Below are 18674 nucleotides of genomic sequence, written 5' to 3' on the forward strand. Positions count from 1 at the left end.
TTGTTTATAAAAACATAGATTTAAATAATAAATGTCCTTATCTCTGCTTAAAACTACATTATAGTGAGTTATAGTGTATTAGAACCAATATTTATTATTTATATACTGCTTATAAATGCAAAAAGGCGGGTGAGGGCTGATTAAATAAAGTGTAACTTTGTACTATCCAGTTAATTGTTTTAACTGTTATCAGAAAAACATTTAGATTTAAGGACAAGCAGGAACTGATGAGATAAGAGCAGTGCTGCCTCCATCTGCTGTAGGACAGTAAGTACTGCACTGTCCTACAGGAGCATTTAAACAGACAGAAACAACCATTTAAATTACACTCCAGCAAGCTCTCACCAACACTTTAATTTCAAAATAAAATATATTATATTTATTTATATTTATATAATATATTTGAAAACATCCATGTAACATGCACTCTTTTGGCGCATGCAGCACTTGATAGGTTTAATTATTGAGTGATGAATATCAGGGATTCATTAGCCACCAGTATGCTTAATTTCTTAATAGAAAAGATATGTTTGGTAAGGACTATATGCTCTTTGTACTGTTCAATATGCATTTGTTTTGTCATTTTATTGCTGCTATCTTATTTCTTTATCAAACCAAGCATCCAACATCAAATAAGCATTATTTAGTGCTTTGTTTTATTGAAGAGGGCGACAGAGAAGCAATAAGAAATACCGCTACATGAGGTGTTAAGAGGTCTCCCTGACTTGATTCCCACAGTACCATAGCCTAAATCCATGCTTACTATTTATTTTAACCTGTGTGACTTTTTTCTGTATTAGAACAATGCAAGTAAGATGTCAATCAGGGGATCTACAGTAAAATCCTGTAATTTATTGTATTGCCTGAAGCCTACAGTAACATCGCAAGTTAAAAACAACTTTGGAAATCATTTCAATGTTATTGGCATAATATTCCATGATTGGTTGGGTTAAGATTAAAACAGTTCTGCTGCTGCTGCTGCTGCTGCTGCTGCTGAAGGGAGCAGAATTTGCTTATCCTGGTGGGTTAGCCAGATGTCTACTCCACTGGATTGGTCTTTAGTGCCAGAGACCTAAAAGTATCAAAGATGGTATCTGGTGTGTCCGTCATCTCCAGTGGAGCACGTTCACATAGTGCAGTAAGAATGAAGTTCACAAGGTTTGTGATGCCCAGTACTGGGTACATGGTGTCATTTGTGGTTTAATAACTGAGCGATAAACATCACAAATTAATTTTCCACAGGTATGCTTCATGTCTCAGTATAAAGAACATGTTTGGTAAGGATTAAATATTTACATTTAACTACTGATATTCATTTTTTTTTTTTTAACTCTACGTTGTATTTGTTTTTCCTGTTGTTTTTGCTCAATTCATCCATCCAAGCATCCAACTCCAGGAAAGTATAGTATTATCAATGCTTTTAATTGATTTTATTGAAGTGGATGACAGAGATACAATAGAAAGCAGAGACCAGGCTACATTAGGTGTCACTGAAAGGTTTCCCTCACTTAGTTCTCACTGTCTCTGATTTCCCTCCGATAGTCTAGATTTGATCTCACTGTCTCACCATCTTACTATTTCCTTTAACCTGTAATACCATTGAGGTGTGCAAGTTTTGCCCCATTACAACACTATAAATACTGTTGACGTGACATGAGTGAATAGGTGGCTATATCGTGGCTCCAGATGTTTACGCCTCTTTCTTGGTCTTCACGGCCAGAGACAATTCATGGGCTACAGTAGCAGTTACAGTCTCACAGCAAAGGTAGAAAAAACATCTGTGACAAAACCCACTAAGTAAGTAAATATCTGGGTTAAAACATATCATGTAAAGTATTTTCAGAATCTATTAAATCATGGTTAAATACCTGATTGAAAAGCATCAACTGGTCCACACCAAAGGTCTGATTGCCACTAAACCCATAGTTTCTGACCCGCATCCTCTGTCCAAAAGCATCATAGGTAATTGTTCCTGTCGACATGAGGAGTCCATTGCCAGCCATCTGAAAAAGAGAGACGGAGTAGAAAGTGAAGAGAAAGATGCTGATCGCTTCACATGGGTCTATCCAGGAGAGATTATAAGTGAGGAAGGTTTATCTGTAAAACAGGTCAGTGACTCACCACAGTTATTATTAAATTATTAAGATATCAGTTTTGTTAGTGATCTAAAATAACTGAAATTTATCTGCCTAAGTTGTATTTGCTGGTAAATACAATTATATGTGCCAAAAGTGTATGTGCCATACATTTTAAATTAGGCTACACCAAATTCCAGCTTTGGACACATGTAAAATAATTCCATTAACACAGTCACAGCCATCAGCATTAAAGTGTCTTTTCAAACTAAATAAACTGATATAAATACGACTAAGTATACAAATGATAGTATAGTATAGATTTTTTCCTTCTAATTTCAAGTCAACACAAACCTGCCAAAAACTGAAATCAGTTCATTTACAGAAAAAAAACCAGCAATCAAACAAAACAAAACTATAAACAGTACAATAACAATATTACAAAGCACTTGACAGTTCATGTCCAGCTGCTGTTTATATATGTCAGTATCTTGTAAGAGAATTCAAGAGCATGGAAGTGAAACCATCCACGTACTTTATTAATTTTACAATCAGATTTTTTCTTTTGATGCTCTTATAACCACTTTCTTTTTATTTCTGCATCACGTACAACTTGCATCTCATCTGCAGCAACACTCTAAACTTTCTTCATTTAAAATCTTTGTGTAAATTCACTTAAAATCCAGTTTGACGCACACAATACAATGACATCAACACTCACCGCATGGTTTTGGTGCCTGGGCGACAGCAGCTGCCAACAGCAGGCCGAGGCAGGACAGCACACTGATGAAGTTCATGTTGAGAAGCCGAATGAGGAGAACCCGTGAGTGCTCTGGTTTGAGGGAATGACACACACCTCCATATATACCTGCTCACAGTTGGCCACGCTCACCTCAATGGTTGGCCCCTGCTGCATTTTTTTTTTGACTGCTGCCATAAATTATAAATTGGGAATAATTAACAACCCTCCTTTGTGAAAGTTGGTGTGATTTATGACCATATCACATTTTTCTTTTTATGTTTCAGCTCATCAGATATTTCAGTTCATGGATTTAAACAGCTCCAATTTTGACCACAGGTGTAAATAATCCCACGCAGCACAGAATAAATCCACCTGCTTCTTTCTCAGCCTGCAGGGCTGAGTTTATCTGAAGTACCTCTGAATGTACAGTGTATGTGTCCTTATTTTTGTGTTATGTCATCTGGTTCTAAAACAGACGTTTTGGTCTTTCCTGGTTTCCTTTGTTGTTGATATGAGCTGAAAGCTTAAATCATCGAACTAACAAAGTATTAAATAAGTGAAGTAGAATTGTCCTGTTACATTCATTTGGAGTCTTAATGAACAATCTGTGAAGAGTTGTGTGCAAATGTCACAAATGGCCCTGAGTCATAGTCAGGTGCACCATCCTTATCTGCAGGTTAAGAAATAGATACAACGGACAAAATCATTACAATGACAACAAGAATAATGTTAATAGCAATAAAGGAAATTATATTACTGATATAATCAGCATTAATTAATATACATTTGATGCATTTACATATACATACAAACCATAACTTCATATGGACAGGAAATAAACCAGGGTATGTGTATATTATCAATACTTTCCTGTCTCATTGCCTTGATACTTTAATAATATTTAATAATAATAATAATGATCTAATGATAATAATCAAAAGAGGACAACTGATTTCAATCGTCTTGTTTCTACTTTAGATTTTATTCTTGTGATACAGTTTTTTTTTGTTTGCTTTTTCTTACATTGGTGTTTTCTCATTTAAGTGTTTTGTCTCATTTACCATTTGTTCTCTCGCTCACAGGTTTGGTTTTACATTTACAGTTTAATTTGATCATTTATGGGTTTCATTTCACATTCACAGTTTGTCATTTTTTTCTTTCAAATATCCTGGCCCTAAATTACATACATAGTTATCAAGCATATCAAGCAGTACACATGCCCACCGTTTTTGAAGAAGAAAAACTAAAGTAAAACTTACAGGCTGCATGTCCTTAAATGACCTGTGGGACTACTCAGTGGTGGGTCCGAAGACTTTTCCTCTTCTCCTGCAGACGGATGGAAAAGCAGAGTTGGCAGGACCTCCAAAACTCTCTCTCACCTTTAGCAACTTAACAATTTGAGCATTGTCTCAAACAAAGTACAGTATAATCAAAAATTGATTTTATTGAAAAGGATGACAGAGATACAATAGAAAGCAAGGACCAGGCTACATTAGGTGTCACTGAAAGGTCTCCCTCACTTGGTTCTCACTGTGTTCCTCTAATTTCCCTCTGAAAATCTAGATTTGATCTCACTTTCTTACTATTTCCTTTAACCTTTAATACCAAACACTGAGATTGTTGTTCAACAGGGGGCTATATCGTGGCTTAGCTGGTTAAAACAACCTTGGAAATCATGTTAATTTAAATGGCTTTATATCACATGATATCCATGATTACTGGATCATTTGGGTTCAATTTAGCAGCCCTAACAAGAGCAGCAATAGTGATTATTTTAGTGAGATACTCCACATGTTTACTCTTCTTTCTTGGTCTTCTCAGCCAGAGACTTCAAGGCAGTGAAGAAGGTATCTGGTCTCTCTGTCTCCTCCAGTTTAGACTTGGCACAAAAGAAAGGTGGGCTGTAGTCCATGGGGTTTGTGTTGCCCAGGACCCAGTTGAAGGTGCTGAAATGTAAACAAATTTTTTTTTTTTTTTATGTCAGGCTTCATATTGGGGTCATGCATGTATACTGTTGCACACAGCATGTCAAATACAGTGATCAACCACTTATGTGGATCAAAAATCTTGACACAGAATCATTCCTATACAAATGCTGTAAAAATATATTGATTGTTGTAATCAAGTAGTCGGATTACAATGTTCATTTTGGGTGTTTTCATACATGACAACATATGGAAAATAAAATTAAACAGTTGTATCCTACTACTGCAAGCTGTCATATTTGTACCTTCTTCTTCTATTTTCGACACTGTGGCTCAGCAAGTTATTTGTCCGCCTGTTCCAGCTTTGCTCTGTTTTGGGATGCTTACAGTATGTAATTATCATCTCTGCGCACTCGCAGCAGGTGTGTTATGTATGTTAGATGGGTGGCGTGAAATGCTTTCACCTTGACTATTCAGTCTAGGCTTCAAGGAAGAGAGCGCCACGGAGCAGTTTGTTATTTTATCTTTAAATCAGTCAATCAATTTGACCTGGATACAAATGATCACTATGAGTAGTTTCCACTGTATTTCCATCTGATGGAATGATGCATCTGTAAAAAAAAATAGTGTTTCTGCTCTCCTGTGGTTTTGTTAGTCCAGGTTCTCACCTGATGGTGATCCATCCAGACTCTGGAGTGTAGCTGGTGTAAGTCATCGGGATGCAGCCAATCTCAGAGAAGACGGTCATGTATGTGCCTGAAGACATAGAGCAGAGGTTACATGATGTGATTATCTAATCATAAACAGACTGACTGAGCGGCACAGAATCGTCAGAATCCAGCCGAAGGTTATTTTGAATGGAAGTATGCGCTTTACACAAAGAAAAAGTACTGTTCGAAAAAAGCTTCATGAAACATACATGAAAAGTAAGTTACAACTATCCACTAATTACAACATTTTTTTTCACATTTTGTCCCAATCCAAAGCTTTGATCAGAGCTTAGATTAGTGCCCTCATCAGGCCAGTAATATGGAAGGCTGGATTTGTTGTCAGCGACAGTCACAACCTTTCATAGTTCAAGTTTTGGCCTTTCATCAAAACTGCAGCAGCAGACTAACAGGACAGTTCAGTGTAGCAGAGAACATCATCACCACAGGTTTTGTCAAGATAAAGCCAGGTTTCTTTGTCTCTGGCACAATGTTCCCACTTACCGTTGTGTGGCAGGTCTCCATACCAGGTGTTGACTAGCACACCCATTCCAAAGGAGGAGGAGGAGCCCATGAATACCTGACCCATCAGTTTAGCATCAGAGGGCACATGCATGGGAATGAAGGAGGTGTCGAGCGCCTTCTTCTTGCAAGACAATTTTTTCCAGTCGATCTCATAATAGACTTTCTAAAAGGATGAAGAAAGAAAATGAATGCTCCCTTTTCACATCATTGTCTGTGTCTTTTAATATGTTGAAAGTGTGAATGAGTAGTATTGCGTTTATATGTTTTCCACATATACTGTTTTGTCATTATGAATGTTTTGCCCTTTTTTTTTTATTAGGTAATTTGCTGAACACTGAAGAAAACTTTCTGAAAGTATCTGTTTGTGGTTTAGGGGGTTTTCATTCATTCGTTATCATTTATTTTCAGACTTTATTTTAAAGGACTATTTTTTAATTGTTAATGTCATTACTACAGAAAGTAGTAACAGGAAAATCACCAGCAGGTGGCAGTATCACTGTGTGGACAGAATGCATGGAGGGAAAAACGTGTCAGTGGAGAATATTATTATTAATATAAGTATTATTTTCATACTTCGGAAGTAAACTAGGGATACTTAGATATACATTGCTGTAATTTGGTTTCATTGTGTTATAGGCTAACTGTGTTGCTTTTTATGTCTTTTGAATATGTCATGTTAGCATGTTAGCCAGACAGCACGGAACTCATACTTGAAACTTGTAGTAGAAGTACGGGAGGAGGCCATGATGAAAGTCGGCCCTTAAGAGAGCAAGTGACTGTGACTCATGTTAGAAAATTACTGTTTTACTAAAGGAATATGATAATAAACTGACCAAACATATCTGACATAGCAGCATTGAGAGAGGATGTTAACTTCATTTGAGCAAGGAAGGACATGTTATTTGTGATATTTTGGTGTAATTCTGAAACAACTGGTTAATTAATCAAGGAAGAAAATAAACTGACAACAATGTTGGTTAATCTGATAATCAGATTCATTGATAACATTATTGTTCATACATATACACAAATATTATTTTCATACTTTACACAAAATGCCAGATCTGCATCATTCTGCATACACCTACATGCTGCTTAATGCTTTTAAGTTTGTGTAAAAACAGTTTGTGTTCATTTCACTACATCTGATACTCCTCATTGTTAGGAGTAAATCCTGGTTGAAGCTGAGATTAGAGACTGTCATTGGTGGTCAAGGGACACTGACTGTATTGCCAGAAGAGTGATTACATACTGAAGAGAGAAAGAGGGAATGCAGGGAAATATAGGGAACAGATTTCTAGTTCACCAATTCATGGGCTACAGTAGCAGTTACAGTCTCACAGCAAAGGTAGAAAAAACATCTGTGACAAAACCCACTAAGTAAGTAAATATCTGGGTTAAAACATATCATGTAAAGTATTTTCAGAATCTATTAAATCATGGTTAAATACCTGATTGAAAAGCATCAACTGGTCCACACCAAAGGTCTGATTGCCACTAAACCCATAGTTTCTGACCCGCATCCTCTGTCCAAAAGCATCATAGGTAATTGTTCCTGTCGACATGAGGAGTCCGTTGCCAGCCATCTGAAAAAGAGAGACGGAGTAGAAAGTGAAGAGAAAGATGCTGATCGCTTCACATGGGTCTATCCAGGAGAGATTATAAGTGAGGAAGGTTTATCTGTAAAACAGGTCAGTGACTCACCACAGTGAGGCCTCCATTCATCAGTGCAGGAGAAACTGAAGAAGAGGGAATTTTTAAGAAATTAGCTCTGTTAGTGATCTAAAACGTGCCACGTACTTTATTAATTTTACAATCAGATTCTTTCTTTTGATGCTCTTATAACCACTTTCTTTTTATTTCTGCATCATGTACAAATTGCATCTCATCTGCAGCAACACTCTAAACTTTCTTCATTTAAAATCTTTGTGTAAATTCACTTAAAATCCAGTTTCATGCACACAATACAATGACATCAACACTCACCGCATGGTTTTGGTGCCTGGGCGACAGCAGCTGCCAACAGCAGGCTGAGGCAGGACAGCACACTGATGAAGTTCATGTTGAGAAGCCGAATGAGGAGAACCCGTGAGTGCTCTGGTTTGAGGGAATGACACACACCTCCATATATACCTGCTCACAGTTGGCCACGCTCACCCCACGTGGTTGGCTTATGAAATGATTAAAAATGTCAAGTCCAGTCATTTTTTATTTGTATAGAGCCAATTAACAGCATACGTTATCTCAAGGCCCTTTCCAAACAGGGCAGGTCTAGACCTTCTCTTTATAATAATATTTACAGAGACCCAACAATTCAGAGTAATTGTATATTATTTTAGGATTTCTGAACATTTAATTTATTTGCCTTGCATGTGTCATTCACACTAACTGTAAGATTCAGTGCCTTGCTCAAAGGGACAATTAGCTGTATATCAAGAATGGATTTGGACATTTGGACTGGACGGCTCCAGTTTTGACTGCAGGTGTAAATAATCCCACGTTGCACAGAAGAATTCCACTGGCTTTTTTCTCAGCCTGCAGGGCTGTGTTTACCTGAAGTACCTCTGAATGTTATAGTGCATGCTTCCTTACTGAAACAGACCCTTTGGTCTTTCCTTGTTTGCTTTGTTGTTCAGTTGAATTAAGTTATCAAGTCTTTTTAATATGAGCTGAAAGCTTAGATCATCAGTATTAAGTGAGTGAAGCAGAATTGTTCTATTCAATTCATTTGGTGTGGGGGGTGTGTGCTGAGGTCATAAATGGCCCTGATCATGTGAAAGGTGTTAAAATGTTATAAAATAAAAATGGAGTCATAGTCAGGTGCACCATCCTTATCTGCAGGTTCAGAAAGTCACTGAGATACAGCGGACCTCAAACTCAAAGTCATCACAATGACATCAAAAATAATATTAACTGTGATAAAGGAAATTATATTAATGAAAATCAGCACTAATGAATAATGGAAACCATAACTTCATACGGCTACATGAGTCTCTAATTAAATTTGAATAATTTCTTAAAACTGTGTCCTGTATTATTTGTTGGAATCTTTGATGTTCATTTTAACATGAAATGTAATGAGACTAACTGAGATGATCTGTCACAGCTTGCTCTCTGTATGAAATCACCAGAAAGAATTTATAAAATTTGAAAACCCAAATTGTTCTAGTGTCTTTTTTTGAAAGAATCTCAGCAATTGTCCCAATTTAGTTTTGGTTTGTTAAGCTCTTTTCCTTTTTAAATACATGATTAAAGATGTGAAATGGAGCTCTGGAACAGGTGACAACAGTTTATAAACAACACATCTACAGTAGGTTACACATCAGAGGCTCTGAAGAGGTTTGAATTGATGATTTTATTGATCCAATGAAAGAAATATTTTTTTTATGGCACGACTCTACAGCAGGGGTATTAAATTAAAATTCAAAGGGGTCCAGTTCGATAAAAATTTCCTCAAGAAAAGGTCCAGAACATTGGTCCGATGGGGCCCAACAGGACCAATGTTGTGTTTTCAAAGAAAATAAGAGCTGTAATAATTGAACACATATGAGAGCTTTTGAAAAATGTGCATCTTAAAATAAAGTGGTTAATTTTGGAAAAATGTAATAAAAAGCGTGTCTTGAGTTTCTGCTTTTCGTCCTTTTTGTTCGCATCCGAACAGTCTCAGCCATTTTTTATAACAAACAATCTCAACACATCTGAACAAGTGAAAAGGAAAACTGGTTAAGTCCAGGTAAAACGGCGCCTGGGTCCGTTCATGGACCTTGGCTTAGTGACCTCGGCTCTATGGCAATGGTAAGTCTGCTGGTCTACCACTTTGGTCCATACTTAAATGTCACATTAAAGGATTGCCATGAAATTTGGTTCAGATGTTCACATTTCATCTAGCGCCAGCGTCAAGTTCAAAACTTAAATTTGTTCACTAGTTTCACTAAATACCTGTAAAATGATGGCATTCCCTTCACTCCAATTAGTTTTGCTAATTAAATGCTAATTGATAATTAATATGTTAATAAGCTAACGCACTAAACTGTGTGGCAGTGTGTCTTAGGTTGAGGAGATTAAATTACAGCTAGCCTTTAAGGCTGTACCTGCTATTGAAAGGCCATACACACACTAATTGCCTTGTCAGCACAAAAAGCATTCAGGTCTTACCTGAAACCCAGGTGAGCTCAGCTAGCTCCCTGCCATGTCTCACTCAACTGCGTGGTCTGGTCAACCGCTCTGGTCCATCCCCACTGTGCACTGAGTGATTGGTTTCACTTCATCTAGGTTTGCTAGACACCGACAGACCAGACCAAGAAGAGTTCCCTCTCTTTGTTGAAAGTTCCCCCTCTTCTTCTTCCCCTCTTGCATCCCTGGCAAGCCCATTAGGTGAGGCCCATATTCTATGACAAATGAAAACCGGTGACCTGTGTTATATGTTACCAAATGTGGTTGTAGCAGGAACCAATGCCACCATAAAAATTAGAACAATTTGTGGTAATCTGATACTGGTTAATATTTCCAAAAACACTAATGGCATGTGAATTCGTACTTGTGGTGTCACATTAAGAGGGATTTCAAACCAGCCTTCAGTATTCAAAATGAAAGAAGAGACCATCATGTGACGGTGATCACATCAGCCACGACACCTGTTAACATGTTGTCGTTTCAACCCATGAGTACGCAGGAGTTATCACTACATCATTAGAGGACTACTCACTACTTGGACCGAGTCGCACCACACCTATCTTCGTCATCTCGGCCTTTATTTCCATGTGCAGTACAAACCTGTATGGTTTCATGACTATACCTTGCACGGCTGTGATGCAATGACGGTGACAAAACATGTACACAGACAGACAGATAAACACCTGACAAAGTACTCAACTCCAATCTGTTTTAGTTTCCACTACAGTAGTTGACTCAAGGACCACATTTTGCTGTTATGACAGACAGAGACACACACACAGACACACACACACACACACACACACACACACACACACACACCCACGGTGAAAATAGTACCAGCCCCACTTTTGCGGCTGGTAGTGAGGCAAATATGGAATTCCTGTACCTGGGACCTTCCCATGTCTGTACGGAAAAGCAACAGCTGAGCAAATATAGATTTTGCTGCTACGAACCAACCACTGGTGCATCAGGACAAAAGTTTAAGGTCCTTTGATCAATCTGTGACACTCATAAGCTCATGCATTAAACAGTTTAGGAGAGAAAAAAACTCAAATGCTACATGACATGATGCAAATTATATTTATTTCCCAATATGCATATTAAATTAGCATCTCTTTTCATTTAGATTCCCTTGGCATATCAAGGTGGATGGCAATTATTAAACCAAACATCTTCTGAGCAAGGAATACTTCAAATTTTTCAGTGCAAAACAGCTAAAGCCAAGTTAAGTAAAATAAGACAGACCCCACCCCCAAATTAAAAAAAAATCAGTTTTTAAAAGCCCGTAGTTAACATGTATAAATAAAAAAAAAAAAAAAGCAAATCTGGTGACCATCCATAAAAACAGAATGGATTTTAAGAGAGGAAACCCTTTTTTGTTCAGGTGTTGGTTCCCTTGTTCTGCAGCTAAGCATTAACTTACAAATTTCCACCTCATATACATATATGAATATCAACAATGTGTGTATTATAATATAATCTTGTTACAATTTCTACATTAGGTCCATATTAATTAAGTGTTAATAGTTACATGAGGTGAATTTCTGTCCATTTGGAGTTTCGGTTTACTCAGGGTTTCTGCGTATTATCAATGTCAAAATGACAATTTGTTGCCATTGGTTTTGGAGATTTCTATAACTGTTCAGTCAGAGACTCACTGTCATATACACAATATTGTCTACTACCAACTTCTTTTTAAAACTTTTTTTGTGGAGTTTTACGCAGGAACCCTGAGTACTGTGTGTGACCTTGTGCAAACGAAGACGGGCACACACTGGTTTGTTGTGTAGTGTCAGTCGAATGATCACTCTCTTCCCCACAGTCACCGTTTACTGTGAGTGGATCGAAAACTGGTTGAAAAAGGCATCGTCTTTATCTGGCATCATCTCAAAAAAAACAGCTGAAACACAAAATTTCAAGAACGCAGACACCATGTCATCCACTCACTGAAAATCATCTCATTCATCCCTCATTTCCATTACACATCCTCTCCATCCCCCGTTTAGTCTAGTCTACAGCGCATCAAGCTCACTCTACTGTACCTTGTGTGAATTTTAAACAAACTAAAATAACACTTGGCTGATGGGTCCATCTCTTTTCTTGTCTACACAACTTGTCTCTTTATTTTCTTAAATCCACTTCTCAAAACTTCCCACAGTATTCATTAATACGTCTTCCTCTTTCAATATTAATACATCCTTATTCCTGATTCCTGACATTGGTCCAGCCTCTGTTCATTCAACATAAACTCTACTTTGGTGCCTTCATGAACATCTGTTCCTTCTATAGCTTCCCTACTTCACATCTACTTTAAACTTAGCTAACCTACTAACTACAGTTCTACTGTCTGTATTTCTTACTTTTCTTTTCAGTGCACTGCTACTATTTCAACAAGTCACAGCTTTGCACGTTTGTGCAGTCACACAGGCAATACAAACACATACACATACACACACACACACACACACACACACACACACACACACACACACACACACACACACACACACACACACACACACAAGAAATGAATGGACTGCAATGTGTCAAAATGTCTGTGACGGAGTGCAACAGAGCTGTACGTACAGAGACGTACATGCAGATTTGGAGATGCAGGTGATTTGAATTGGTGAATTGGAAGTTTACAGTTTACATGTTTTCTTGTGTTGGTTGCTAGGGGAGACCTGGTTTTGGCAGGTTTTGGAGTTGGCAGGCAGGTATTCTGGCAACGAATCAGACTGATGCAGAAGTGATGAGAAAAACATTGAGTGGCGTAAACCTTCGAAGACCATTATTATTTGGGGCCGCACATAATCATTTTTGACAGTGATGTCAGAATGTCAACAGATGAAGCCAGTGTGAGAGCGAGGAGGAAGCCACTTGATGCAAAGAAGGTTCAACAGTTTAGAGGACGAACCGTAATCCCCTCCAGAAAAAAAACAAAAACAGTATTTCAGAGTTTCAGACATTGCAGGAGCTTAGTATGACGTTCAGTCTCTAGCCTTGACTAATAATTTTGGACCCTTGTTCTTGCTTAAACTCCCTCTACTTCTCAGTGAGGCCCTCTGTCAGCAGTCGGAGACTTCTGAGGTGTTGGAGTCACTCGTGAGTTTCCTCCGTTGCCTCACAGATTTCTCCTCATCCTGCAGAGCAAAACAGAGTTTTTATTTTTAAAAAGCTGAGGAATTTCCAGCTGCCACTGTACTTATGTTACTCAAACAGGAGTAAAAAGTGTGTTTTTTAGGGACTATTTTCAACAGCACATTAATATGTACGTTCAGTGCTTATATCAGGCTTTAGTTACTCTGTACAATACTTGTTAGTAGGATTCATTAATTGTTGGCCTTTTCATGGGATTTGTGGGCAATAAGAAAACTATGGGATCACCAGACTTAAGCTTAAAAGGTAAGGCATGTACAGTATGTGTTTTCATTTGAATGAATTTAAAGAGGACATATTCTTCGGCAGGTCCTGATTATTTATGTTTTTTGTTTTTCTTGTTTTGTTATTGTTAGTGCTTACAGTCTGGAAGATTCCATTCTGCCCCCACTCTCCAGGGGAGTGGTCGTCAGGGTCCTCGGCCTCTTCCTCCTCTTCCTCCCCCTCTTCCTCTCTCACTGTGTCCATCCCATCTTCCTCATACTCCGTCAGACAGTCTGACTCCTCTGCTGAGTGGAAAGATTTAGAAGAGATATTACAGTGAAAATTTATAGAGTGACTGGCCCACCAGGTTTCTATAGCATCCATAAAATATCAGGGACATCTGCTACTGTATTTCAACTAGAATTACTGCCTCGTGGTTGTAGGCCTCCACCAACCAGCCACGTTGCAGGAAATATGGTCTCAATCTTCCTTTCCTGAGTTACAGCGTTGAATAATGGCCAGAAGTGTTTTAGCAGAACATAATTATGTCATAGTGAAGTTGACCTTTGACAATTTGAATATAAATTGTCATCATTTCATCCTATTAGATATTTGTGTTAAATTGTGTCAGAGCCAAAACTGTGTTTTGTGAGGTCACTGTGAATTTGACCTTTGACCACCAAAATCTAATCAGTTTATCCTTTGGTCCAAGTGAATGTTTGTGCCTAATTAGAAGAAATTTCCTTAAGGCGTTACAAGACGGACAGACAACTTGAAAAAATAATGCCTACAGCCCCGGCTGTCGTCGGAGCGGAGGCATAATAAAACACACCAGATGAAAACTATGACTCATTTATTACTCTGATTAAATCCAACATGATCTTGAAGGGCATCTGTGCATCTAGTGGAGGAGAGAGCTGTAACAACGGTATGGTACGGTCTGACATCATGAGAAGAAACATTTTAACTACTACAAAAAGAACTGATCTCTCACCATCTGCTGCTACATAGGTCTGGACTGGCTCTATCCTGGAAACAATCTCTGCGAGGTCAGTGAAATCAGCTCCTGGACACGTGCAGGACTGTAAGGCAAGATATTAGTATTATATATGGAACTATTAAGTTTAATGGTGAACATTTATGTAGTTATACATCGACCGCATCATTTATGGTGTAAGTCTGTATATGTGCTCTTCTCACGTCAGTTCTCTTGCTGTCATTGTAGTCGGCTGAACGGTGGTCCTTCAGCATGTTCTCGATGATGTCACCTCGGGCCCAGCCAGTGAACACCAACTTGCCATGCTGGAAGCCCACATCCTGAGATACAAGGTAGTTTAAATAGAAACATTAGTGTATTTAAATAAAGTGGGTAGACATGTTTTGAGTAAATATTTACCAGGTACTTATTATATAGTGCACTAGGGCTGGGTGGTATGACTTCAATCAATATCACAACTATTTCAAATCTTTACCTCGATTATGATTAATGAACGAATACTCTGGCGCTTACCTGTCTCTCTTTTTGTGAGCCATGCACTCTTCATATTCGGCAATGTGATTTTGCTCCAAGGGATTAAACAAATTGGTGGTGGTACTTTTGGTTGCTATCCATGTTGCATTCACCACTGTCTGGTAGTCGTGAATGATTAAACCCAATCGGGGGCGAGGCAGGTGTCTGCGTCAGTTTCCAAAAGTCCAGACTACAGCGCAACCCCAAAAAAACGTGCCAAAAGTGACGCCTTTTAAAACTAAAAACTATAAGTGTGGATGTAGCCTGATGCTCAGTGTTTACGCTCATGTTATCCATATTACCAAGTCTGTGAGAGGTTCTAAATGTCAGTTTTGATACTTTTTTATTTAATTGCAGAGCATTATAGTGCACTTCATTTACCCCGACTCTTTTTATTGTGTGCCCCAATTGTATCAATGTGTGGAATTTTATACAGTATGTAGTGCCCTCAATAGATAATGATGATTACGAAGTGTCTTTAATCTCAATTAACTATTCACTATATATGTGAGGTGTGATTTCACACACAGCAAATGCGCCACTTTCCTAAATAATTAAAATCAGGCAATATTGAGGAGGCCACTCACATAGATCTCGTCAAACTTCCCAAAGTCCATTGTCTTGAAGCGATCGATTGGTGGTCTGATGTACTCGCAGTAGGCACTCTTCTTCACCACCTCTAACTGCCGCACACAAGACACGTATGCCAGCCGAGACTGGATCTCTGCCATGTCTGGCACCTGCAGAAGTGGGCGGAGTGAGAATCACATTTTGGCCACAGGATACCAGAATTGACCAAAATGGACACCATACGAAATATTGCTCAATCTGCTGATCAGCAGAACCATCACTGCTACATGTTGGTCAGAGGCATTAAAGACTCAAATGTAGCACTCTATACTTTGTAAGTTGCTGAGTCATCAGGAGTTACAAGTGCATTGTGCTGCCAACCCACTCTGTACCTTTACTTTCTCTGCCCAAGGATTGATCCGTTTCCACAGCAACCACCAGCCAGACAGGCAGTCGCCGTAGTTACAGAGGTCAGTCTCATCTTGGCTTCCCACGTCGATGGCAATGACAGTTCTGGCACCCATGTTCCTCGCAATGTCGGCTGTTGGACGCGTAACGTATCCACCAACATTCACACACATGCACAGACGTACAAACACAGCACGAAAAAAATCCAGCAGCAGAGATGGTAAGACAATGAGTCCTTGTTTCAGGATAATCTCTGTTTCTTTAAACCTTCATTTAAAAAAGGAGCCACAATGTTCAAACAGACTTGCACCACAAAAATATCAGTGTTTTAACTTGTCAAACACATTCCAGAGCATTTATGGCAAATTAGTGACAGAGAGCACTGCAATTTAAAAAAAAAAAAAGAAAGATGTATACTTTGCCAACAAGCATAGGGCCTGAAGTCATAAACTTTCTCACTGAACTTGGTAAGTGTTAAAAAGAGCCTTGGGGCATTGAACATTTTTGTGGTGCTGAGCCTATTCAAAGACAGAAACGGGACGACATCCCACAAGCCCAAAGCACTGATCCACCGTGCCAAGAACAACCATAAATGCAGCTGATCGAGCACAAACTCTTCGAAGAGAAGGCAGAGTAATAAACTTCAGAAATGAAGGATGCTAATTTCACAAGGCTCCCTTTGATTGGATCAATCTTTGGGCCCAGAAAGCTCCATATTTCACAAACTTCTGAAACATGTATCGCTCTGTAGATAATGAGACATGATTCCCAACCCAAAGAGAGAATTACAATAGTTCAGTCCAGAGCTTTGTGAAATATGGCTGTGTTTCATCAGTACAGAATACTTTATCTACAAACAGTCAGACTCAGGGGAGTTTTTGTCTGCACACCATAATGAAAGCCAAAAATTGTTTATTATCATACAACTTTGTATGAACATTACAGGAATGTGTGAATTTGGTCTGGTGCAATTTCAAATACTTTCAAGTTAATGAGGATGTACTTAATAGTCCACAGACAAAAAAAAACAGCTCCCCTCTCCTCTTTCTCCACTAATTTTTCCTCTGGTTGAAATGGAGGCAAATACTGATTACAAAAGTAAATTTCAGCACAAGAAAGAGAAATGTAGGGCTGGGCGATAAGGCTGAAATCATTATCACACTATTAATTAGGATATTATCCAATATGCACAAGTATATATCAAAATAGGGAAAATGTATGCAAAAATCAAGTAAATGAAACTTGTCTTCAATAACCAATTTTGGTAAGACATATATTATAATTTGCTTTTGAATGACTTTGGACAGCAGAAACTTGAAAATCAAATCATCACCCAGCCATACAGAAAAGTACTAATTTCAACATGAGGGGAACCAGACTTTAATCTCAAAGCAGACTGGTGTCCTGTGCCTCAAAAATAATTTAGGAATTACACTTAATGCTTTTAATTCTTGGGATCTTAAAAATCTACTTTTGACTTGAAAAATTAAATGAAATTGTTGAAGTGTCAAAGTTCAAATGTGAGTCCTCTTGCCAATTTTTATTCTATACCTATCTGACACCAGGCTGTTTGACAGACAAATACCACATTCCCCTACTCAATGTTGTATTTCGTCTTTTAATGTTTAACATTTTTATACACCTGCAAAACTGCAATATTGTCTTTGTTCAGAATGCAGATTTTTCCCCATCTCGTAAAACAGAATATTTCAGGGTTTCACTGAGCTCACTCAGTTTTTACCATTATTTTTTTCATTCAAGTTAAGTAATTTAATTTGTCTGACCAGATGAATTAATTAATGGTCTGAACCAGCTCCAAATTCAGACGGGGAAAACTCAGCAACACCAGACTTCCCTCCACCAGCATTAGGACGAGCTCACAACTATATACTTACACGGCCTATAGAAATTGCTTTCTTGATGAAAACCCCTCCTAAAAATCATCCACATCCCTCACTTCACCTCCCCCCTTTTTTGGGGACAGGAGTTTGTTGGACATTAAGGACTCTACAGTAAATTGGTGGAGGGGGGGAGGGTACCACCTCTACTTGCCTGGCAGGTTGTTGATGTAGCCACCGTCCATTAGCAAGTTGCCATCTTTGGGGTCACAGAGTGGCGGCAGGTACCCTGAGAGGGTCATGCTCGCCCGCACATAGCGCCACAGAGAGCCTGGCACACCAGGGAGGGAAGGAGGGAGGAGGGAGGAGGAAGGGGGGGAGGGGGATAACAGCTCAATATTGTTTGCTAAACGTTTCAAGTTAGTGTTGACAGACCACAATCCCAACTCCAGTGGGACGCTGGCTGAAGGAAGGTAGCTGATCCCTGCAAAGGCTAGGACTGTGGCTCTGCTCACCTTTGGACTCTGTTGTACACCACTGCAAACCTCATTACCTCGCACAGAGACCCTGTGTGACTTGTGCATTAGGTAAAAAAGTAAATGGCAACCATCACAGAGCACCAAGGCTGTTTGAATCTCCAAACTATGTCCCAACAATAGCATTTTGAAGCACGTAACCAAAGAATTCTCTCAAGTTTCTGCAAGATCCACAGATACTGTATGTTGAAGCTGAGACTGCTCATTATAAACAGAGCTTCAGTTGTAAAATATAATGTCAATATGTCAAGAGAAGGCTCAACAGCGCTTGTTGTGACAATGTTTGGAGATATGTCACC

General features: G+C 38.7%; 2 protein-coding genes across 6 annotated transcripts in view; both read right to left on the minus strand.

Annotated features, from left to right (window-relative positions):
• Positions 1-3712: 3712 nt before the first annotated feature.
• On the minus strand, positions 3713-8214 carry LOC130166581 (ependymin-like). Its single transcript, XM_056372267.1, has 6 exons — positions 7961-8214; positions 7679-7713; positions 7426-7560; positions 5954-6137; positions 5411-5498; positions 3713-4763 (listed from the first exon to the last, which is right to left on the minus strand). The coding sequence occupies exons 1-6, from the start codon at positions 8034-8036 to the stop codon at positions 4613-4615; spliced, it is 669 nt and encodes a 222-aa protein (XP_056228242.1). The 5' UTR covers positions 8037-8214; the 3' UTR covers positions 3713-4612.
• Positions 8215-11214: 3000 nt separating this feature from the next.
• Positions 11215-18674, minus strand: part of pnpla6 (patatin-like phospholipase domain containing 6) — a 30179-nt gene continuing 22719 nt past the window's right edge. For 2 of the 5 annotated variants that reach the window (XM_056371711.1, XM_056371708.1), the window contains 7 exons: positions 18054-18170; positions 15986-16134; positions 15611-15763; positions 14714-14830; positions 14508-14595; positions 13673-13815; positions 11215-13293 (listed from right to left, as the gene is read on the minus strand). In XM_056371711.1, the coding sequence (XP_056227686.1) occupies positions 13219-13293; positions 13673-13815; positions 14508-14595; positions 14714-14830; positions 15611-15763; positions 15986-16134; positions 18054-18170 (842 nt within the window). In that variant the 3' untranslated portion in view covers positions 11215-13218. Of the gene's footprint in view, positions 13294-13672; positions 13819-14507; positions 14596-14713; positions 14831-15610; positions 15764-15985; positions 16135-18053; positions 18171-18674 lie in introns of all 5 variants that reach the window. The other 3 variants (XM_056371709.1, XM_056371707.1, XM_056371710.1) reach the window with 2 other exon arrangements.

The sequence above is a fragment of the Seriola aureovittata genome, chromosome 3, assembly GCF_021018895.1.
Source record: "Seriola aureovittata isolate HTS-2021-v1 ecotype China chromosome 3, ASM2101889v1, whole genome shotgun sequence".
NCBI lineage: Eukaryota > Metazoa > Chordata > Actinopteri > Carangiformes > Carangidae > Seriola > Seriola aureovittata.